Here is a 25,127-nt window from a genome sequence, read left to right as displayed (position 1 = left end):
CTAATGAACTGTTGATCAACTTTAAGCTCTAACAACTTTGCAAGTTGATATTAATTGTATCACTCTCTAAAAACGTATTGATACGTCTCTGGTCAATAATGTTTGGGTAACAAGAGACGTATTAATATGTCTCCTGTCAATAAATTGACATTTTCTCTTTGTCTTTAATTTTTGTTAATTTGATTAATATGTGTCTTGGCATGGTCCTCCTCAGGTTTACCCAGTATGGGATTTTTTGTGCTTCCTGGACTTGAGTGATTGTTTCCTTTCCCATGTTAGGGAAGTCTTTGGCTATTATCTCTTCAAGTATTTTCTCAGGCCCTTCCTCTTTTCTCCTTCTGCAACCCCTGTAATGTGAATGTTGGTGCGTTTAATCTTGTCCCAGAGATCTCTTAGTTTGTCCTCATCTCTTTTCATTCTTTTTCCTTTATTCTGTTTTATGGCAGTGATTTCCACCAATCTGTCTTCCAGCTGACTTATTTGTTCTTCTGCCTCATTTATTCTGCTACTGATTCCTTCTAGTATATTTTTCATTTCAGTTATTATATTGTTCATCTCTGTTCTTTAAATCTTCTAGCTCTTTGTTAAACATTGTTTGTATCTTCTTGGTCTGTGCCTCCATTCTTTTTCTGAGATCTTGGATCATCTTTTTCAGGCAGATTGCCTATCTCCTCCTCACTTAGTTGTTCTTCTGGGGTTTTATCTTGTTCCTTCATCTGGAACATATTTCTCTGCTGTCTCATTTTTTCCAACTTTCTGTGTTTGTGGGCTCTGGCTGCAGGCTGCAGGATTGTAGTTCTTCTTGCTTCTGATGTCTGACCCCTGGTGGGTGAGGTTGGTCCAAGGGCTTGTGCAGGCTTCCTGGTGCCTTCCCACTGGTGGGTGGAGCTGGATCTTGTCCCTCATCTCATTGTGGCTTCTTCTTTGTCTTTGGATGTAGAATATCTTTTTTGGTAGGTTCCAGTCTTTTTTTGCTGATGGTTGTTCAGCAGTTAAGTTGTGATTTTGGTGTTTTCATAACAGGAGGTGAGCTCAAGTCCTATTCTACTCTGCCATCTTGTCTTCAATCTCTCTAATATGCTTTCATGTCACAAACCTCAGCTTCTTCCCTCCCACACCTGGTCTAGGTCCAGCCATAAGGAGGCTGAGGTGAGGCTTGGTGCCCTGGCCATGTGGAGGTGGCACTTACTAAATATTTTCTAATGAATGCTTTGTTACGAGCTGAAGCAAGGCAGGGACCATGATGAGGGGCAGCGGCCACACACGCATGGTGCCAGCTGGCATGGAATCTCACAAGCTGCGTGCCCTTGCCTGCCTCTCATGCATCTCCACTTTGAGGAGCAGGACTGAGGACACAGGGACACTGCATGATGCTTCCCTCCACTTTATGATATTTTTATTCAAAATATACTATACCCATTCACCAACTCATGGCTCATATGCTGCTTCCCTTAATGAAAATGTAATTTTTAATTTCACTTAAAAGCACATTTAAAAAGAAAATAAAATTCTTGAGCTCTTACCCATCTTGCTATGGCCCATTTCATCCCAACCACAGATAATACAAGCTGTATTTACTTCCAATTACAATGACACATAAAAATTCAAGTGAAAAAAACCCCTGCTGTTTTAAAATGTAACTCCCATCTCTCTCTTCCCACAAGATTTATACAAGTTCCAGAGACTGAGACGCTAAGAAACCATGTCAATTTTCAGAGTGAGAAACTACAGCATTGACTGACTTAATATTTAGGAACCTAACATTAGATGAGGTTATTGGACCAATTATAAGATATTCAAAAGAAATGGTCCAGAGCCACAGCAACATTTTTACTCTGGGTATAATTTGACTATTAAGATAGAAATAATCTTTTTTTGAATAACAATAAAAACTTTCAGAGGTACAGTCATACTTAACAATGCTTGTAAGTATTATCCATCTTTTAAATCTAGCAATCTTCCATACAAAAATCTGATTAATAAGATCAATGAATTAAGTTTGTGCTCATGTTCAAGTGCAAAGTCTGAACACTTACACATCCTTTTTTGTTGCTCCTCAGATGATTCTAACTGGAGCTCTGGCTCTACCCCTGTAACTTTGCTTGTGAATGTTTTGTGCTAATGGAGTCCATTTTTACCACCAAAAAGAAAAAAGTCTATTCTTACCATAATTAAGAGCTTCTGGTGCCGTCCATTTAATAGGAATCTGCTTTAAGCCAGAAGATGAATACACTCCACCATCCTCTTGACGAGACATTCCAAAGTCACTGATTTTCAGAACATTATTTTCACCTACCAGACAGTTTCTTGCAGCAAGATCCCTAGGTTACAATAAGACATAGAAAACACCTATTAAAACAAATTGAAAGCCGCTTTCACACTTATGACTGACTTACATGCTTCGCAATTTTACATTTGCAATGTATTCATAATGAGGTTAAGAATGCTTGCAATTTACTAGTCTTTCCCATCTTTTCTGTCATAGGTAAAAATCATCCACAAGAACATTTGCATATGGAACAGGCCACATGCTAATCTCTAGGCACCACATATATTATTTCTATTTAAATAGAAAAACACTGATTCTAGGGTTAAGAGAGAAAAATCACAGAGGAGAGACTAAGCAGACTTGGCATTATTTCTCCTTTGACTGGCTTTCCTAGAGCGGCACTAACAGAACTTTCTGTGACAATGGCATATGCTGTCTGGCATGACCTGTGCTGCTCAGGAGGTAGCCATTGGCCATGTGTGACTATTGAACACGTGCAATGTGGCTGGTGTGATGGGAAACTGAAATTTTAAATTTTCTTTACTTTCAGTTAGTTAATTTAAATAGCTGCATGTGGCTTGTAGCTGCTAAGTAGCCTTTGGCAGTGTAGCCCTAGAATTTCCCAAAGGTTGGAGAATGGCTGAGGTGCCAAAGAGTCCAGCAACTTTTTTTGCATCTGGGATGTGCAAAACCCTACGTGATGATCTGCCCTGTCTCTCTCTTTCTCAACTTGTCTTGTTCCAGTCTCTCCATAATTTGCTATATTCCAGCCATATTCATCTTCTTTTTGTCCCCAAACATAGGACAAATCCCCTAAACATAGCAAGCTTATTTCTATTGTAAGGCTTTGCACTTAGCTATTCCCTTTGCCTGGGGTGCTCTCCTTCTAGGCTTTTGCATAGCTGGCTCCTCTTCATTCATTCTTAGCTCAAACTGCTATACTTCCGAACCTCCCCTGCAGCTAGCTGTGGCCATAATCTAAATACTGGCCAATGAGATATAAGGAGAAGAGTTGTCTAGAATTTTTAGAAGTTTCTTTAAAAGAAAGGGGAAGTACCATTACATTTCTCTCCTCAGAGAACTCTACCTTGACCACCCTTAACTAATAGGAAAGACAGCAGTGAACAAAACAGACCAAGTACTCTCATTCTAGTGGGGAAGACATTCAATAATCAAATTCATATATGTACATATAAATGTTTATATATAGAAAATATGGATAAAGTATATGAGCATGCACACACACAAAGAATATCAGGTCAAATGATGTTGAGTGTTAAGAAGAAAAAGAGTTGTATAAAGGGAAAAAGATTTACAAGCAGGAATCCTATTTTAGATAGGTTGTTAGGATAGGTCTCTTTTTTTTTTTGCGGTACACGGGACTCTCACTGTTGTGGCCTCTCCCATGCAGAGCACAGACTCTGGACGCGCAGGCTCAGCGGCCATGGCTCACGGGCCCAGCCACTCTGTGGCATGTGGGATCTTCCCGGACCAGGGCACGAACCCGTGTCCCCTGCATCGGCAGGCGGACTCTCAACCACTGTGCCAACAGGGAAGCCCAAAAGGTCTCTTTGATAATGGGATAGTTGATCAAAGACCTGAAGGAAGTTAAGGAACAAGCCATGGGGATATCTAGGTGAAGAGCGTTCAAGGTAGAAGGAATAGTAGATACAAAGGCCCTAAAATTGGTTCATGCTTGGTATATTCAAGGAACATCAAGGAAGCCAGCAGAGCTGGAAGGGAATGAGTGAGGGAGAGAATAGCAGATTTAATCAGAGTTAGCCAGGACCAAATAATATATGGCCTTTTAATAGTAGGCTCCTTGGCTTTTTATTCAGCTAGGAGGTAACCAGAGAGTTCTGCACACAGGAATGACATAATGTGACTTATTTTTTGAAGGATTACATGTTACTATGTGGAGAATGGACTGGCAAAACAGAAAGACCAGTAAGCAGACTATTTCAGAAGTCTAGCAGAGGTGACAATAGCCTACACTAAGATGAAAGTGGTGGAGGTGATCAGAAGCTATCAGATTTAGAATATATTTAGAAAGTATGAATACAATCAGTAGGGTTTGCTGGTAGACTGGATGTGGAGTAGGAGAGAAAAAGAGTCATGGATGACCCAAGATATTTTTGCCTAAGCAACTGGAAGATTGGAGCTGACAGTGAAATGAGGAACTGGGGGAAGAACAAGATTCACAGAGTGTGGCAGAGACAGCCAGTTGCCCCCTAATGTCCATTTCCTCTTCTGTTTTAGTAAAAGTACTCCATAATTTCGAGGATTGAAGAAAGAAGGCTAAGAAGGAGCAGCAAGTGAGCAGGAGGGAAAACAACAGAGGGGCTGGTGTCCTGGAAGCCAAGTGAGGAAAGCTTTTCAAGGGGGAATAGAAATTAACTGTCATCTACTACTGAGAAGATAAGAAAGATGAGGACTATGAACTGGCCATTAGATTTGAAAACATGGAATTTAATGAGACACTGACAAGAGCAATCTCAGAGGAGTGGTGGGTACAATAGCATGACTGGAGTGTGTTCAAAGAGAATGAGAAAAAGAAGTGGAGACAGTGAGTTTAGACACTCTTCTGAGTAAATTTGCTATAAAGGGGTACAGAGAAATGGGGAGGCAACTAGAGGGGGTTTCAGGTCAAAGGAGTTTTTCCCCTAATATGGGGGCTGTTACATGTATTTATGCAGACAGGAATAATACTGTATAGAGGGTAAAACTAATGCAAGAAGGGAAAGGTGACAATGGCAGGTGTGAAGCCCTTGAAAAGAGGTGATGGTATCCATCTGTGCTCTTCAGAGCTGTATCCCCAATGCCCAGAATAGTACTTGGCACATAGTAGGTGCTTAATAAATGTTTGTTGAATGAATACATATATATTGTCTTATCCTAGCAGTGATCCCTGCTGAAGGCAGGTCGTCTATTCTATACTTTCTTTTGTAATTCTTTTCCCCTGAGGAACAATCAATCAACAACTTGTTTCTCTTTCAGCTGAGATGGTTTTACATATTTACCTTTGAAATGCACCCCTATATGTCAAACATGACTCAAGCCTTCTAAAAAAATAAAGTCTAATATATAGGATTGGTCTTGTAACATAGGAAGTACCTTGAGCAACTGACTTATATCAGTAGTTGACTGGTAATGATGATATTTCCTCAGGGAGTTAAATTAGCCTTTTATGTTTTAGTAGGAACCTTGGGTGATAGTACCTAAACACATTCAGAAAGGAATGTGACAATTTCTACCTTACTAATTTGCTAAGATTGGCTTTATTCATCAGATCGAAGTTTCACAATGGAGAACCTTAGAAGAAGCCCAAGGTTAAAATTAAATCTTTGACTTGCTTTCCAGCACCCACTGGAACAGTGAGGGACTCTGGTTTGTTGCTAGACAAAGTGAGTGATAGTGAAATGCTGGTCCGTCTTAATCTGTAGGAAGGAACTATATTATATGTGCTCAGGAACATCAAGTCCTACCTATGGCAGAGATGACCAGAATAAACAATAGCTTTGCCACTTATTTGAGTGGCCTTGGTTAATCTTCATTTTAGGCATCTAAAAAACACAGCCTAGCTGGGTTAAAGGGGCTAATGGTTGTAAAGTGCTAGTATGCAATATATGATTCAAAATAAGTCTTAAAAAAGCTATTGCTGCTGCTGCTGCTGCTACTACTACTACTACTGCAAGAGGACCTGGAACAGTGAGATACAGTTTGTGACCTGCAGTATTTGCAGATGATACGATTTTTATTTTTACACAGAAAATCTCAAGGAATTTATGTAACAAGAACTAATAAACAAATTTAGCAAAGTTGCAAGGTAAAAGGTTAATATTAAAAAATATTCTTGCATGATAGCAGCAAACAATTGGAAAATAAATTCCATTTACAGTAATGCCAATAAAACAAGTACCGAAAAATAAGACAATCAAGTTTTTTACACTCACAACTATAAAACTTGACTGAGAAAAAAATAATAAATAAAAGGAAAGACAGTCCATGCTCATGAAGTGGAAGTTAATATTGCTAAGATGGCCAAATTAACCTATAGATTTAATGCACTCTCAGTCATTCTAGCAGACATCTTTGTAAAATTAATTAGACAAGCTAATTTTAAAGGCCATATATGAGAAACCCACAGCTAACATCATTCTCAATGGTGAAAAACTGAAAGCATTTCCTCTAAGATCAGAACAAGACAAGGATGTCCACTCTTGCCACCTTTATTCAACATAGTTTTGGAAGTTTTAGCCATGGCAATCAGAGAAGAGAAAGAAATAAAGGAATCCAAATCAGAAAAGAAGAAGTAAAACTGTCACTGCAGGTGACATGATACTATACATAGAAAATCCTAAAGACACTACCAGAAAACTACTAGAGTTCATCAATGAGTTTGATAAAGTTGCAGATACAAAATTAATACACAGAAATCTCTTGCATTCCTATACACTAACAATGAAAGATCAGAAAGAGAAATTAAGGAAACAATCCCATTTACTGTTGCAACAAAAAGAATAAAATACCTAGCAATAAACATACCTAAGGAGACAAAAGACCTGTACTCAGACAACAATAAGATGCTGATGAAAGAAATCAAAGATGACAGAAATAGATGGAGAGATACGCCATGGTCTTGGATTGGAGGAATCAATATTGTTAAAATGAATATACCACCCAAGGTAATGTACAGATTCGGTGCAATACCTATCAAATTACCAATGGCATTTTTCACAGAACTAGAACAAAAAATTTTACAATTTGTATGGAAACACAAAAGACCCCGAATAGCCAAAGCAATCCTGAGAAAGAAAAACGGAGCTGGAGGAATCAGGCTCCCTGACTTCAGACTATACTACAAAGCTACAGTTTGGTACTGGCACAAAAACAGAAATACAGATCAATGGAACAGGATAGAAAGCCCAGAAATAAACTCATGCACCTATGGTCAACTAATCTATGACAAAGAATGCAAGAATATACAATGGAGAAAAGACAGTCTCTTCAATAAGTGGTGCTGGGAAAACTGCACAGCTACATGTAAAAGAATGAAATTAGAACATTCTCTAATACCGTACACAAAAATAAACTCAAAATGGATTAAGGACCTAAATATAAGACCAGACACTATAAAACTCTTAGAGGAAAACATAGGCAGAACATTCTCTGACATAAATCACAGCAATATCTTTTTTGATCCACCTCCTAAAGTAATGAAAATAAAAACAAAAATAAACAAATGGGACCTAATGAAACTGAAAAGCTTTTGCACAGCAAAGGAAACAATAAAACGAAAAGACAACCCACAGAATGGGAGAAAATATTTGCAAACGAAGCAACAAGGGATTAATCTCCAAAATATACAAACAGCTCATGCACCTCGATCCCTAAAATAAAAACCAAACAACCCAGTGAAGAAATGGGCAGAAAGCTGGTTTGGGGGTGTTGAATTCCCTTAGCTTTTGCTTGTCTGTAAAGCTTTTGATTTCTCCATTGAATCTGAATGAGACCCTTGCTGGGGAGAGTATTCTTGGTTGTAGGTTTTTTCCCTTTTGTATACGTATAACTGATTCACTTTGCCATACAGCAGAAACTAACACAACATTGAAAATCAACTATACTCCAATAAAAATTAATTTAAAAAAAGGGTGGAAGGTCTAAATAGACATTTCTCCAAGGAAGACATACAGATGGCCAGGATGCACACTGAAAGATGCTCAACATCACTAATTATTAGAGAAATGCAAATCAAAACTACAATGAGGTATCACCTCACACCTGCCAGAATGGCCATCATCAAAAAGTCTACAAGCAATAAATGCTGGAGAGGGTGTGGAGAAAAGGGAACCCTCCTACACTGTAATGGGAATGTAAATTGGTATAGCCACTGTGGAGAACAGTATGAAGGTTCCTCAGAAAACTAAAAATAGAGCTACCATATGATCCAGCAATCCCACTCCTGGGCATATAGCCAGAGAAAACTGTAATTTAAAAAGATACATGCACCCCTATGTTCATAGCAGCACTATTAACAATAGCCAAGACACAGAAGCAACCTAAATGTCCATTGACAGAGGAATGGATAAAGAAGATGTGGTACATATATACAATGGAATAGTACTCAGCCATAAACAAAAAAATGAAATAATGTCATTTGCAGCAACATGGATGGACCCAGAGATTGTCATTCTGACTGAAGTCAGTCAGATAAAGACAAATATGATATCACTTATATGTGGAATGTAAAAAAAAAATGGTACAAATGAACTTATTTACAAAACAGAAATAGAGTCATAGTTGTAGAAAACAAACTTATGGTTACCAGGGGAGAAAGGGGCAGGGGAGGGATGTTGTGAGAGATTGGGAGATTGGGACTGTAATATACACACTACTATATATAAAATAGATAACTAATAAGGACCTACTGTATAGCACAGGGAACTCTCCTCAATACTTTGTAATGACCTATATGGGAAAAGAATCTTAAAACGTGTGGATATATGTATGTGTATAACTGATTCACTTTGCTGTACACCTGAAACTGACACAACACTGTAAATCAACTGTGCTGCAATAAAAATTAAAAAAAAAATAAATTGGACATGGACATGTAAAGGTTCTAGAATAAAGTAATTTTAAGAAAGAAGTATAAAGTTGAATGACTTACCTAACCTGATGCTAAATCTCACTATAAAGTTATTGTTATTAATACAGTTAAGTAAAGGAAAATAAGATATTATAGATCAGTGGAACAGAACAGAGGGTCCAGAAATAGATCACATACGTATGGTCAACTGATTGTGACAGAAGTACAATGGCACCGCAGGGCACACCTCCTCAGAGCCAAATGCCATTACTCTTGGTCGGAATGAGCTTTTATTCAGTGCAGCATTTTAGTCATTTACAGGATTGCAGTTAGTACTTTCCTCAGAATACTACCTATGCTTTACAACTACATACACTTCTGTTGTTGTAACTATCTTCACTGCAGTGCCAGCTTAGTGTTTGTCCTCTGAAATGACGCTTACAGTTCTATGAGGGACCAAACTAAAACTAATGTAGCGGTATCTTCAATGTAAATAACGTTTCAGTAACATTTACGGAAAACGTTACTTTCTTTGGGTGGCAGTAAGTTCAAGTGCATGGAAATGGTATCTTTTGGGCATACTTTATGAATTAAAACCTTAGGCCTTCGGGCAGTAGGCATGCCCTGCATACTCACAGTTTGCCTAGTATTCTAAAAAGAATGAAAGGAGATAGGAACGACAGATATGGTCTCTGGGCTGAGAAGCTGACAATCTAATTTGGGAGGTAAGGTAGACACGCCTCTGCCCCTTCTCTCCTCTCCATTCCTTTCTTTATTAAGCTCACGGTTGCCCAGCCCCGGGACAGACACTCTAGGAGACCGCTCATGCTCCCTGCCTCTTCACACATGAAACTGCCAGAGAACAAGTCAGTATGAGCCAGTGTGTTACCAACTGCAAATCCTACAGGAATTCAGAGAGGAGAAGTCTCATAACAGGCTGGTATGGTCATTCACAGGAGGTGTCAGAGATAGCTGTATCTCACCATGTGCAGAGGAATATCACAGTGAATGCTGCTGGCAGCGGAAAGGATAGGGAAATGTTCCACTTATGTCTGCTGAGTAATCTTATTTGAAGACTCCAACTTCTGAGTGTATACCAGGGATGTCTTACAAGTTGTACATAATATGAGACAGGCTAATTAAGAACAGAGGACAGTTACAGGAAATCCAACGCCAGCAGGCAATGGAGATGAGCACATTTTCTTTGTTCTCTGGAAATTACAACAGTGCACATCTTGCTCTGTGGTGATGTTGCCTCTCAGGGCAAATACTGTGGTAAACCAGGAACAACCAGGAGGTTGGGCCAATATTCTCCTTTACCGGCTGCTTTATCCCAAACGTCACTTACTACTTGCAGCTAAGAGTCCCCCAAGTCAAGATTTATCCCTCACATAGGAAAGGAGTTAGAGAAATATTTGCTTCTTTTCCCACTGGGTCTGGATAATACTGAGCCACAAGTAACTATCAGCACTTAGGAGGAGAAAAGCTCTTTAAGGCCCTGAGATTTCCTCATTCTAACACATGGCATAAAGCCAACAACCCAGGGGTGGGGGAGAAATGAAGCAGACTTCATCTGCCTTATTATGTTCTGCTAAAGAACAGAATTCTCATATCTTATTACTGCACATCTATAACTGATTGATAGTGGAAGCACATTTTGGGGGCATTTAGAGGAGTAGTTAAAAGCATCAATTTTGAAACATTACACATTTACTAGCTCTTGGACCTTTAGAAATTTACTTATGCTTAGCCTCAATTTTCTCATCTGTAAAGTAGGAATAATAATAGTATCTACCCAAGACTGTTGTGAAAATCACGTGAACTGCTTAGCACAGTAATTGGAAAATAGCCACACAGATATAAAACTTCACATTTACCACAGTAAAACTTGAATTTTAGCCACAGAAACCATGTGTTGGAGAATCACTGCCTTTTCTCCATTTCTAATTGGAATATTTGACTATTTTTCTATTTATATAAATATAAAAGCCGTTCAATTTAGTGCTCCTAACAACGATCTATATAGTATTTACTACTTGTCAGGCATGTAAGCTCCTTTCATAAACGTCACCTAATTCTTCTAATTAACTGTATTTATGATCTTCATTTTTATAGATGAAACTCACGCCCAGAGAGTGAAGTGACTGCCTAAGGTTACACAGCCCACAAGGGGGTGAGGTGGGGAGAAGCAGGAATTGGACCCCAGCAGCCCAGCCTCAGAGTCTGACATTTTAGCCACCTGTTATCATGCCTCTCAACACATTTTGTAATTCTCTTTCGGAATGTAATCCAATTACATACCACTTAATCTACAGCCAATGGCTACAATTTCTGAATTTTAAACAACAAAAGGGTTAAAATTGGTTACCTTTAAGGAAAGAAGTGACACTTCAAACTCTCTCCCCTCTCAAAAGTGAAAAAAAAAACCCAAAATAATCTATATAATAAGCGCATGAAAAACCCATTTTCTGAAGAAGCCAAGAGTCACTAACTGCTTTAAAACAATATACATGATTGATTGTTTTGATGGAAAGAGAGTAGGATTGCCTGTTTCTTGTTGGAAAATTTTGCACATGATAACAGAAACAACTATAAACCGTCTGACAGAGCACACCAGCAAATGGAGGTGGGGCAAGATGGCGTAACTTTGGCAACAGAGCTGGCACCTAGGGGACGGTTTTATACCAGCCGATACTAAAGCCACTATTTAGCTGACAGTGATGGGATCAGAGATTAGACAAAAAAGAGAAGACCAGCCAGATCCTTCTGCCAATCACACGTTGCTTATTTCCACTTCAGAGTCTACCTTATCTTTCCTTTGAATAAAGTACATGTAAATGTGAAAAGCTCTCTCCATTTCTTGTTTTCAGTTGCACCTGTGACTTCACTCCTAGTTTTCCACTGGTCACGTTGTTCCTCACCACCTCTCTCTCTTCCCTTCGCAACTTCCTCCATCACACTTCATACCTCTCACTTGGTGAGCTCTGTGCCCAGTGTTAATGGGGCACTTATTTCCAAAAGCACAGGCCCCAAAGGAAGCCCCAGCTGCAACACTGTGAAAATTAGCCCCATTATTAAACTGTGCTTTTCCTGTTCCTTTGAAAAATTGTTGAGCGTCACAGACTTCTGGGAGGTTGGAAGGAAAGTGCTGCTTCTGTGAATGCAGTAAGCAGACCATGTGTGGAGGGAAGGTCAGAGTGTAATTTAGGCCTTTTTGCTCAGGGCTGGCCCAGTGCCCTGGGGGTTTATATGGTGAGAGCCAAGGGACTCCTCAAATCCCTGTCTTGCTGCCCGCCAGGACACTTAGAATCCTCAAGATCTGAGCCCCTTCATTTATTTAAAGCCTCTGCAAAAATGAGAATATGTTACCTGTGGGGAGGGAGGCATGTATTACCTCTTACTCACATTTTGCCATAAATTATTCCAAGAGATAATTGAATCGACATCATACAAAATCTTAAAGATGATAGGGCAGGCATGTTCTGACAGTGAGAAGAAAGAAGAGAAAAGGTAAAATCGAGTAACGAGAACTGGCTGAGGAGGGCCGGCCTGGGCAGGGTGTACAGCGGGCTCTTAGGGGAAAGTCAATCCGGGCACTGGGTGAATATATGAGTGTGATGGGGCTTTGGGTGTGGGCAAAATGCAGCTACAACTTCTAAAAAAGCTGTCTAGGGCTAGCTCTAGTGTATTTATTCTAAACCAGGTGACTCTTTCTCAACAGCAAAGGAAGATCACCACTGGAGGCTTAGCTGCCTCAACCACCGAATCTACTTATACTGGAGTAATGCTCCACTGGGCTGCATTCTGTAGAGAAAGAGAAGCCTTTGGTGATCTCCTCTAATGAGGCTGCTGCCTGAGAGCTGGGGCATGAAACAATTAAGTCCTTGCCTGACAGAGCTGGCTGCATGAGAACCACTTATGGAAGCTCCTGGAAGTCATCTGCCTTTACTTACAATGGACATGTTCAGCACATATAGACATGCTTACTTCTTTTGGCTCTTTCATCTCCTTCCCTTGGGCAACAAGATAATTCCAGTTGGCCATGCACAAGTACAGGCTCCACATATTCTTTTATTTAGCTTATAAATCAATTCCTGGATAGTTAGGTAAAGAAAGGGAACTCATACTAAATATGGATATTGAAAAAAATTCAAAACCAAACACATAGTGATAATACTTGCTTCAGTCCTCAACTTACCTGAAAAACCCAAGGGGAACTTTCTTTGTATTTAACTACTGTGATTAATCTGGATGGTTTATAGTTTTATAAAGCTCTATTTGTATGGTCAGAAATAAATATCTCTCATTTACCATTTTCTGCTATCACCTGAGGGCCACGTTGTGAAATTAGATACCTAGAGACCACTACAGATTTTAAATAAATTTTGATCTAATGTTGAATCTATTAATAAAAAGAGTCTGGCCAACAGGAACTGGGGCATGGTGGGCAGGGAGGAGGACAAATTAAAAAACATTGATGGCAAGTAAATGTTTAAATCTCTTTCGTTCACAGAAATGTATCAAATCCCAATGGGTAATTCAACAACAAAACAGAGCTGTCTTAAGCATGCACATTAAAGGCCAACAGCTGTCGTGAGGCTGCAATAAAATGTGTTGCAAGGACTTGCCTCCAAAGTTAGCCTCAGTACTAATGGCAAGAGCCTCTACTCCTAAAAGACTTCCGGAAGGGAGATTTAAGAAATATCCAACCACTCCTATTCTGAGAGTATGAGAAATGAGAACAAAAGCCACTTGCCTGGGTGACTAATGATACAACCTACAATGTTACACTTGGATGCGGTAAGTTACTCTGAGCAACAGGTAGAAAAAAGTGACAAAATCACTCCTTACTAAAGAGTCATCAAGATAATAGTAACCATCTGTTGAGTGTTTTATATGTGTCAGGTACAGTTTTAGATCTTTTTCAAATAACTGATTTTCGATTAATACTCAACTTCATGCATACTAATCTGAACATTAGACACATTTCAGATTTTTTCAGAAGCAATAATGAAAACATCTCCACTGTTGGGAGTTCTGGACAAGGGGCTGGAGACTTGAGTTCTCACCAGTGTTTTCCTTAACAAGATGTGTAAACGAGTACATCACACATCATTTTCCTGGACCTTGGAAATGAGAGCACCAGTTCTTGACTTTTTTTGAGCATAAGGATTCCCACATAATATCCAACAGTTTTATGATTCCTTTGTACCACATCTACCCTGAGGTGAGAGGTGTATGTTTTATAATGGCTGACAGAGAAAATACAATACAATGGAAAGGCTACTAGGGATTCAAAGATGTTTTGAAAAAAATTTGTATTCTATTAATCACAACAGTAAAATAGTACTGCATATAGTTATGTACAAATATATTATTCTGTCTCAAACAATGCTTGATGTACACTTGGAACACTTGCAATAAGTTGGAGGAACCAGTGGTCCATGGTCCACCACTTGGTGGCCAGCACATGGTCCTTTCAACTAACATTCTGTAAGCTCTAGGTTAAAGGCATTGTCTAACTGTAACTGGCTGGATGAATCTAGCCACACATGGATGCTAGATGATCCTGGTGAAGAGTTTTCCACCTTTCCATCACAAGAGTGAATGCCAACAGCTGCTGAATGGAAGTAAAGCTGGGAGGGTAAGTTACAAGTTACAAGCTACGACCAAGGAAATACATTTCTCAACCCTGTAAGAATAAGAGTGACAATTTATTTAGCACCTAGTATGTGTCAGGCATGATACCAGGAGCTTAACCTATTATCCCTAACCCCTACTTTAAGTGTAATTATCTCTATTATACCGATAAAGAAACTGAGGCTCAGAGATTAAATAACTTGCTCAAGAAAATATAGCTGATAAGTGGCTGAGTAGGGAATCTGTCTTGTTCCAAAGCCTGTGTGTTTTCAGTATTCTACAATGCTGAGTATTCTGGTTCCTTTGAACTACTGTTCATTTTTATCTTGACAAAACTTATACAGTAAATCCCCTACATACGAACCTTCACGCCGCTTTCAAAGATGTGAATGTATTATAAACCTATTACAGTACAGTACTATATAGCCGATTGTGTTAGTTGGGTACCTAGGCTAACTCTGTTGGACTTCAGAACAAATTGGACTTACGAATATGCTCTCAGAACGGAATTTGTGCGTATGTAGGGGACTTACTGTACTCTGCAATCTCTGAGTAGATAGATTTCTGCCATTTTGTTCCTGAGACTTGACTTCTTTTCCATTTAAGTTTGATGAAATAGAGCCCCTGATCAGTGCTTAGGCTCTAGAATATACACTATATTGAGAGGACTAAAGTAAACATTATTTTTTCTATTCTATTTTCTATTTTATTTTTCTACCCTGTATAAAGGCACATAACAATTCCTCCAAAACCATTTGTTGTTTATACTTTCACTATATGACACACATACACTGCGCCTAAATTAAGACATAAAAGGCACATAAAGAGGAGAGCAACTGTGTAATCTGTGATGCACAAGGTGCCACAATGAGCTTCAAGATCATTTAAATTTTTAAGGTCTGCAAAATGTTCAGTTACTAGTGAACAAACACACTCTAATTATGATGGAATGCACCTAGATTTAGATACTGAATGATCCGCAGATGGTTAACCCTTTGCAGGATAATAATCTCTATGCAAGGGATGCCACAGACTTTGCACCTTGCTGAGAGGGTCAATAATGGATTATGTCTTCCAAATGCTCTGCCCCTCAATTCTTCCAACCAGACAGAGCTACTTGGTCAAGCTGCACGTTTGCTCCTGGTCTGGTGATGCTTACTAGATTCTTAGGCCATACTCTTAGCCAAGTAGGAAGATGTCTGTGTCTGGCATGCTAACACAAAAAGTGTCTTTAGAACAGTTTGAGCCCTTATGTACAGAGGGAAAATATCTAATCACATTTACTGTGGCACCAGTATCCTGCTCATGGAAAACATTTTTCAGTATTTATAGGAATTCAAGAGAAGTAATGACTTTCTTCCAAGTATCTCAACAGTTCTTTCCTTGCCTCCCATATACATTCTTTTAAAATGAAATTTTCATTATTCCCATTTCAGTGTCTAATGTTGTTTTCTAGGTTTATGATGTGATATCCCAGGTGACTTTATTATAAATTTCCCTTCAGTCCTATGATTGCTTTCAGCATATGAAATCCAAATAGGAGAGCCAACGTTATGAATAAGGTCTAAGCCAAAGTTATGAATAAGGTCTATTATATTCATTTTTATCTTGAAACAAAGATTTGAAATTCAGTTTCTTTCCTGTCTCTCTATATTTTCTTTCCATAGTCAGGAGAGCTTGCTTTATCTTTGCTCATTTTTAATTCTATATTATGTTTGATAAGACTGTTTTTGTGGTATTACATTAAGACTTGATTTCATATATATGTAACTATTTTTCTCTTGTACTTCTACAAGATAAAAGTTTTTTAAAATGTTCACCAAATGTCCTTCTATGATTAATGATTATTCGTTCTGTGATTCTTTGATGTAGTCCACAGAAAATCTGCATTTTGTATTCATGAAGGATTACCTGTCTGAGCAAATATTAACTTTGCATACACATGTGTCCTTTTGGTCTCTTACCAACTTGCAGACCCCAATTACATAAAACAAAAGTGTCTGAAAAACTCAAAGTGGACAAAATAATAATTTATATAAATGTAAAGCCTATCATGCCTAAAGGATTCCACATATTTTTGCAAATTACAGTCATCTCCAAACTAACAGAGGACAATGTGACAGTTGCTTTAACATTCAGGACAGTGTACAGCAATGGGGGCAAATCAAAGTGGCTATCCCTGGATCTTGGTGAAATTACATGTAAAATAATCACCTAGGTGGAAACAACTAGGACACAGGATTTTTAAATTCCATGAAATACCAAATTGTTCCTTTAGTGCCATCAATTGAATCTTAGCTGACATTAGGTAATAGTTGAGCCTGTTAGATTATTCAAAGTATTTTTAAAGCAAAGGAATTAGGGGCTACATTTGCAAACAGACTTTCCTTACTAACATCTTGTTATTTTGTCACAAATGGCCATTAATCTGACATTAAAGGTATGCCACAAGACAAATGTATATCTTAGACTATGAGGCCCAACATTTTTTATAACAATGATGGTAGAGAAAAGAGATGAAATAATTTCTGGTTTTTTGACCTGGGAACTGATTAAGGAAACACTACTAAGTCTCTATTACACAGATGAGTTTCTAGGTTCTAAGAACCTGGCATTCTATAGTTACTGTTTGATACACACAAAAACTCTTGCTACTTTACATCAAAAAGACATAATTGTAATTTACTTTGTACATTTTTTTTTTTTTTTTTTTTGCGGTACACGGGCCTCTCACTGCTGTGGCCTCTCCCACTGTGGAGCACAGGCTCCAGATGCGCAGGCTCAGCGACCATGGGTCACGAGACCAGCCGCTCCACGGCATGTGGGATCTTCCTGGACCGGGGCATGAACCCGCATCCCCTGCATCATCAGGTGGACTCTCAACCATTGTGCCACCAGGGAAGCCCCTACTTTGTACTTTTAAAAGTACTATTCCATTAATCTTAGAATCTAGCTGTAAAAAGTACACAAAACAGAGTATCCATACATGCATTGCATGTACATCTCAACCAATCAGCCCACAATTGGTTCAACTTCTCTTTATTAAGGCCTTAATAGGTACTGGCTTCTCTGCTCTGTGCTGCAGGTAAAGATAAACCTAATTCCTTCTCTTAGGGAATTAAATATTACAAGAAGAAATAGCTATGCTAGTACATACATTACAATATTAGAAATTACAAGTTTGAAAATTAGGAGTGGGCTCTCAGAGACAGATGTGGTATGAAAACTATGGCCACAATATTTTGTACTTCTCCATCCCTTGTATCTAGGCTAACTTGTGACTTCAATGGGCAGACATGGCAGAAGTAATATTATGAAGTGTGGGAGTGTAGACCTCAGGAGGCCTTGCAGCATCCACTTTTGTCTTCCTGGAACAGTCCTGACACCATGTAAAAAAGCACGGGTGAGAAACCATATATATAGAGGGAGTACCACCCTACAGTAAGCAGGAAGGCCCAGCCATGTGAGTGAAGCTATATTAAACCCTCCAGTCCTAGTCAAGCTACTAGATGTATGTGACCCCGGGGATAAAAGCAGAAAACCATTCAGCTGAGCCCAGGCCAAACTGTTGACCTGAACTGATGAAACAAAAATAAATAAGAAATGGTTGTTGTTTTAAGCCACTATGTTGGGGGTAGTATTTGATGTAGCAATAGATAATTGGAACAGCAAGCTTATCAACAGCATTGAGAATGAAAGTTCAACAGTGAGGATGGGTAGGACAGAGTTGGGGGCAAGAGACCAAAGAAAAATTATCACTGTTCATGAAAGGTCTGAATCTGCTACCTGCTTCTTTCTTATCCATACCTAATAGAGAATTGCTGCAGGCACCTTCTTATTGGTGCAATAATTTCTCTTCACTTGGCTTCTGATCCTCAGCTTTGAACTTGTTTTCTCATCTAAGTTTTTATGGGCCACATAGCTTTCATGGGCTGAATTTTCCCTTTCAGGCTTTTTGCACTAATGACTGCCAGGCTATTTGACTAGTATCTCTTCTAGACATTGCTTCTTTGTGTCCAGAAAATGATGTTCCCAGAGGGCTCCACCCAGTCCCAAGCTTCTGTACTACCAACCACTTTTAACATGATATAATGAGAAGAAAAATAAATTTACGCTATCTGGCACACAGAAGCCAGTTAATTTAGAGATAAACTTCTCTGAGATGCTTTGAGGGAATTTTGCTATCAGATTAGAACAAATCAGAGTAAGTGATATGGATAATGTTGCCCCTGAGTCATTAATAAAGGTGAACAATTATGGGGAATACCTGATATCAGAAAGTAGAAAAATGTGTTAGGCAGTTTATAATTATTTCCATAAAAGATTTAAAATTGACAAAAAGAAGGCCAAGTGATAAAATAAAGTGATTTGATACCCTCAAAAATATGTATTTTCACTTCCGGGTAAAATGGCACAAGAGTAAGACGCGGAGATCACCTTCCTCCCCACGGATACACCAGAAATACAGCTACACGTGGAATAACTCCTATAGAACACCTACTGAACGCTGGCAGAAGATCCCAGACCTCCCAAAAGGCAAGAAACTCCCCACATACCTGGGTAGGGCAAAGCGGAGAGATTTCCGCACAGAGGATCGGTGCCGAGCGGCACTCACCAGCCCGAGAGGCTTGTCTGCTCGCCCGCCGGGGCGGGCGGCACTGGAAGCTGAGGCTCGGGCTTCAGTCAGAGCACAGGGAGAGGACTGGGGCTGGCGGCGAGAACTCAGCCTGAAGGGGGCTAATGTGCCACAGCTAGCCGGGAGGGAGTCAGGGAAAACTCTGGAGCTGCCGAAGAGGCAAGAGACTTTTTCTTCCCTCTTGGTTTCCTGGTGCGCGAGGAGAGGGGATTAAGAGCGCTGCTTAAAGGAGCTACACAGACGGGCGCGAGTCGCGGCTGAAAGCGCGGAGCCCAGTGACGGGCGTGGGACGCTGGGGCTGCTGCTGCCGCCGCCAAGAAGCCTGTGTGCGAGCGCAGGTCACTGTCCACACCGCCTTTCCGGGAGCCTGTGCAGCCCGCCACTGCCGGGGTCCCGGGATCCAGGGGCGGCTTCCCTGGGAGAACGCACGGCGCGCCTCGGGCTGGTGCAACGTCACGCCGGCCTCTGCCGCTGCAGGCTCGCCCCGCACTCCGTGCCCCTCCCTCCCGCCCGGCCTGAGTGAGCCAGAGTCCCCGAACAGGCTGCTCCTTTAACCCTGTCCTGTCTGAGCGAAGAACAGACGCCCTCCAGCGACCTACACGCAGAGGTGGGGCCAAATCCAAAGCTGAGACCCAGGAGCTGTAAGAACAAAGAAGAGAAAGGGAAACCTCTCCCAGCAGCCTCAGAAGCAGCGGATTAAAGCTCCACAATCAACTTGATGTACCCTGCATCTGCGGAATACATGAATAGACAACAAATCATCCCAAATTGAGGAGCCAGGAGTCAGTGCTGTGCCTCTGAGGTGGGAGAGCCAACTTCAGGACACTGGTCCACAAGAGACCTCCCAGCTCCACATAATATCAAACGGCAAAAATCTTCCAGAGATCTCCATCTCAACACCAGCACCCAGCTTCACTCAACGACCAGCAAGCTACAGTGCTGGACACCCTATGCCAAACAAACTAGCAAGACAGGAACACAATGCCACCCATTAGCAGAGAGGTGGCCTAAAATCATAAAAAGTCCGCAGACACCCCAAAACACACCACCAGACGTGGACATGCCCACCAGAAAGACAAGATGCAGCCTCATCCACCAGAACACAGGCACTAGTCCCCTCCACCAGGAAGCCTACACAACCCACTAAACCAACCTTAGCCACTGGGGACAGACACCAAAAACAATGGGAACTACGAACCTGCAGCCTGCAAAAAGGAGACCCCAAACACAGTAACATAAGCAAAATGAGAAGACAGAAAAACACACAGCAGGAGAAGGAGCAAGATAAAAACCCACCAGACCTAACAAATGAAGAGGTAATAGGCAGTCTACCTGAAAAAGAATTCAGAATAATGATGGTAAAGATGATCCAAGATTCTATTTCCAAGATCCAAAATCTTGGAAATAGAATAGACAAAATGCAAGAAACAGTTAACAAGGACCTAGAAGAACTAAAGATGAATCAAGCATCGATTAAAAACACAATACATGACATAAAAAATACTCTAGATGGGATCAATAGCAGAATAACTGAGGCAGAAGAACGGATAAGTGAGGTGGAAGATAAAATAGTGGAAATAACTGCTGCAGAGCAAAATAAAGAAAAAAGAATGAAAAGAACAGAGGACAGTCTCAGAGACCTCTGGGACAACATTAAACGCACCAACATTCGAATTATAGGGGTTCCAGAAGAAGAAGAGAAAAAGAAAGGGACTGAGAAAATATTTGAAGAGATTATAGTTGAAAACTTCCCTAATATGGGAAAGGAAATAGTTAATCAAGTCCAGGAGGCACAGAGAGTCCCATACAGAATAAATCCAAGGAGAAATATGCCAAGACACATATTAATCAAACTGTCAAAAATTAAACACAAAGAAATCATATTAAAAGCAGCAAGGCAAAAACAACAAATAACACGCAAGGGAATCCCCATCAGGATAACAGCTGATCTCTCAGCAGAAACTCTACAAGCCAGAAGGGAATGGCAGGACATAATTAAAGTGATGAAGGAGAAAAACCTGCAACCAAGATTACTCTACCCAGCAAGGATCTCATTCAGATTTGATGGAGAAATTAAAACGTTTACAGACAAGCAAAAGCTGAGAGAGTTCAGCACCACAAAACCAGCTTTACAACAAATGCTAAAGGAACTTCTCTAGGCAAGAAACACAACAGAAGGAAAACACCTACAATAACGAACCCAAAACAATTAAGAAAATGGGAATAGGAACATACATATCGATAATTACCTTAAATGTAAATGGACTAAATGCTCCCACCAAAAGACACAGATTGGCTGAATGGATACAAAAACAAGACCCATATATATGCTGTCTACAAGAGACCCACTTCAGACCTAGAGACACATACAGACAGAAAGTAAAGGGATGGAAAAAGATATTCCATGCAAATGGAAACCAAAAGAAAGCTGGAGTAGCAATTCTCATATCAGACAAAATAGACTTTAAAATAAAGACCACTAGAAGAGACAAAGAAGGACACTACATAACGATAAAGGGATCGATCCAAGAAGAAGATATAACAATTGTAAATATTTATCACCCAACATAGGAGCACCTCAATACATAAGGCAAATACTAACAGCCATAAAAGGAGAAATCGACAGTAACACAATCATAGTAGGGGACTTTAACACCCCACTTTCACCAATGGACAGATCATCCAAAATGAAAATAAATAAGGAAACACAAGCTTTAAATGATGCATTAAACAAGATGGACTTAATTGATATTTATAGGACATTCCATCCAAAAACAACCGAATACACATTTTTCTCAAGTGCTCATGGAACATTCTCCAGGATAGATCATATCTTGGGTCACAAATCAAGCCTTGGTAAATTTAAGAAAATTGAAATTGTATCAAGTATCTTTTCTGACCACAATGCTATGAGACTAGATATCAATTACAGGAAAAGAGCTGTAAAAAATACAAACACATGGAGGCTAAACAATACACTACTTAATAACGAAGTGATCACTGAAGAAATCAAAGAGGAAATTAAAAAATACCTAGAAACAAATGACAATGGAGACACGACGACCCAAAACCTATGGGATGCAGCAAAAGCAGTTCTAAGAGGGAAGTTTATAGCAATACAATCCCACCTTAAGAAACAGGAAACATCCCGAATAAACAACCTAACCTTGCACCTAAAGCAATTAGAGAAAGAAGCACAAAAACATCCCAAAGTTAGCAGAAGGAAAGAAATCATAAAAATCAGATCAGAAATAAATGAAAAAGAAATGAAGGAAACGATAGCAAAGATCAATAAAACTAAAAGCTGGTTCTTTGAGAAGATAAACAAAATTGATAAACCATTAGCCAGACTCATCAAGAAAAAAAGGGAGAAGACTCAAATCAATAGAATTAGAAATGAAAAAGGAGAAGTAACAACTGACACTGCAGAAATACGAAAGATCATGAGAGATTACTACAAGCAACTCTATGCCAATCAAATGGACAACCTGGAACAAATGGACAAATTCTTAGAAATGCACAACCTGCCAAGACTGAATCAGGAAGAAATAGAAAATATGAACAGACCAATCACAAGCACTGAAATTGAAACTGTGATAAAAAATCTTCCAACAAACAAAAGCCTAGGACCAGATGGCTTCACAGGCGAATTCTATCAAGTATTTAGAGAAGAGCTAACACCTATCCTTCTGAAACTCTTCCAAAATATAGCAGAGGGAGGAACACTCCCAAACTGATTCTACGAGGCCACCATCACCTTGATATCAAAACCAGACAAGGATGTCACAAAGAAAGAAAACTACAGGCCAATATCAATGATGAACATAGATGCAAAAATCCTCAACAAAATACTAGCAAACAGAATCCAACAGCACATTAAAAGGATCATACACCATGATCAAGTGGGGTTTATTCCAGGAATGCAAAGATCCTTCAATATACGCAAATCAATCAACGTGATACACCATATTAACAAATTGAAGGAGAAAAACCATATGATCATCTCAATAGATGCAGAGAAAGCTTTCGACAAAATTCAACACCCATTTATGATAAAAACCCTGCAGAAAGTAGGCATAGAGGGAACTTTACTCAACATAATAAAGGCCATATATGACAAACCCACAGACAGCATCGTCCTCAATGGTGAAAAACTGAAACCATTTCCACTAAGATCAGGAACAAGACAAGTTTGCCCACTCTCACCACTCTTATTCAACATAGTTTTGGAAGTTTTAGCCACAGCAATCAGAGAAGAAAAGGAAATAAAAGGAATCCAAATTGGAAAAGAAGAAGTAAAGCTGTCACTGTTTGCAGATGACATGATACTATACATAGAGAATCCTAAAGATGCTACCAGAAAACTACTAGAGCTAATCAATGAATTTGGTAAAGTAGCAGGATACAAAATTAATGCACAGAAATCTCTGGCATTCCTATATACTAATGATGAAAAATCTGAAAGTGAAATCAAAGAAACACTCCCATTTACCATTGCAACAAAAAGAATAAAATATCTAGGAATAAACCTACCTAAGGAGACAAAAGACCTGTATGCAGAAAATTATAAGACACTGATGAAAGAAATTAAAGATGATACAAATAGATGGAGAGATGTACCATGTTCTTGGACTGGAAGAATCAACATTGTGAAAATGACTCTACTACCCAAAGCAATCTACAGATTCAATGCAATCCCTATCAAACTACCACTGGCATTTTTCACAGAACTAGAACAAAAAATTTCACAATTTGTATGGAAACACAAAAGACCCCGAATAGCCAAAGCAATCTTGAGAACGAAACGTGGAGCTGGAGAAATCAGGCTCCCTGACTTCAGACTATACTACAAAGCTACAGTAATCAAGACAGTATGGTACTGGCACAAAAACAGAAAGATAGATCAATGGAACAGGATAGAAAGCCCAGAGATAAACCCACGCATATATGGTCACCTTATCTTTGATAAAGGAGGCAGGGATGTACAGTGGAGAAAGGACAGTCTCTTCAATAAGTGGTGCTGGGAAAACTGGATAGGGACATGTAAAAGTATGAGATTAGATCACTCCCTAACACCATACACAAAAATAAGCTCAAAATGGATTCAAGACCTAAATGTAAGGCCAGACGCTATCAAACTCTTAGAGGAAAACATAGGCAGAACACTCTATGACATAAATCACAGCAAGATCCTTTTTGACCCACCTCCTAGAGAAATGGAAATAAAGACAAAAATAAACACATGGGACCTAATGAAACTTAAAAGCTTTTGCACAGCAAAGGAAACCATAAACAAGACCAAAAGACAACCCTCAGAATGGGAGAAAATATTTGCAAATGAAGCAACTGACAAAGGATTAATCTCCAAAATTTATAAGCAGCTCATGCAGCTCAATAACAAAAAAACAAACAACCCAATCCAAAAATGGGCAGAAGATCTAAATAGACATTTCTCCACAGGAGATATACAGACTGCCAACAAACACATGAAAGGATGCTCAACATCTTTACTCATTAGAGAAATGCAAATCAAAACTACAATGAGATATCATCTCACACCAGTCAGAATGGCCATCATCAAAAAATCTAGAAACAATAAATGCTGGAGAGGGTGTGGAAAAAAGGGAACACTCTTGCACTGCTGGTGGGAATGTGAATTGGTACAGCCACTATGGAGAACGGTATGGAGGTTCCTTAAAAAACTACAAATAGAACTACCATATGACCCAGCAATCCCACTACTGGGCATATACCCTGATAAAACCATAATTCAAAAAGAGACATGTACCACAATGTTCATAGCAGCCCTATTTACAATAGCCCGGAGATGGAAACAACCTAAGTGTCCATCATCGGATGAATGGGTAAAGAAGATGTGGCACATATATACAATGGAATATTACTCAGCCAGAAAAAGAAACGAAATTGAGCTATTTGTAATGAGGTGGATGGACCTAGAGCCTGTCATACAGAGTGAAGTAAGTCAGAAAGAG

General features: G+C 39.5%; 1 protein-coding gene across 4 annotated transcripts in view; it reads right to left on the bottom strand.

The window, feature by feature from the left end:
* The window catches only part of FER (FER tyrosine kinase), a 481,592-nt gene that overhangs the window by 24,979 nt on the left and 431,486 nt on the right, over positions 1 to 25,127 (bottom strand). For all 4 annotated transcript variants that reach the window (XM_081230856.1, XM_081230854.1, XM_081230857.1 and 1 more), the window contains one exon: positions 2,167 to 2,321. In XM_081230856.1, the coding sequence (XP_081086982.1) occupies positions 2,167 to 2,321 (155 nt within the window). The remainder of the gene's footprint in view (positions 1 to 2,166; positions 2,322 to 25,127) is intronic.

The sequence above is a fragment of the Mesoplodon bidens genome (assembly GCF_964165515.1).
Source record: "Mesoplodon bidens genome assembly, chromosome: 4".
Taxonomy (NCBI): Eukaryota; Metazoa; Chordata; class Mammalia; order Artiodactyla; family Ziphiidae; genus Mesoplodon; species Mesoplodon bidens.
Note: the sequence above shows the minus strand (reverse complement) of the source record. Positions and strands in the feature narration are given on the sequence as shown.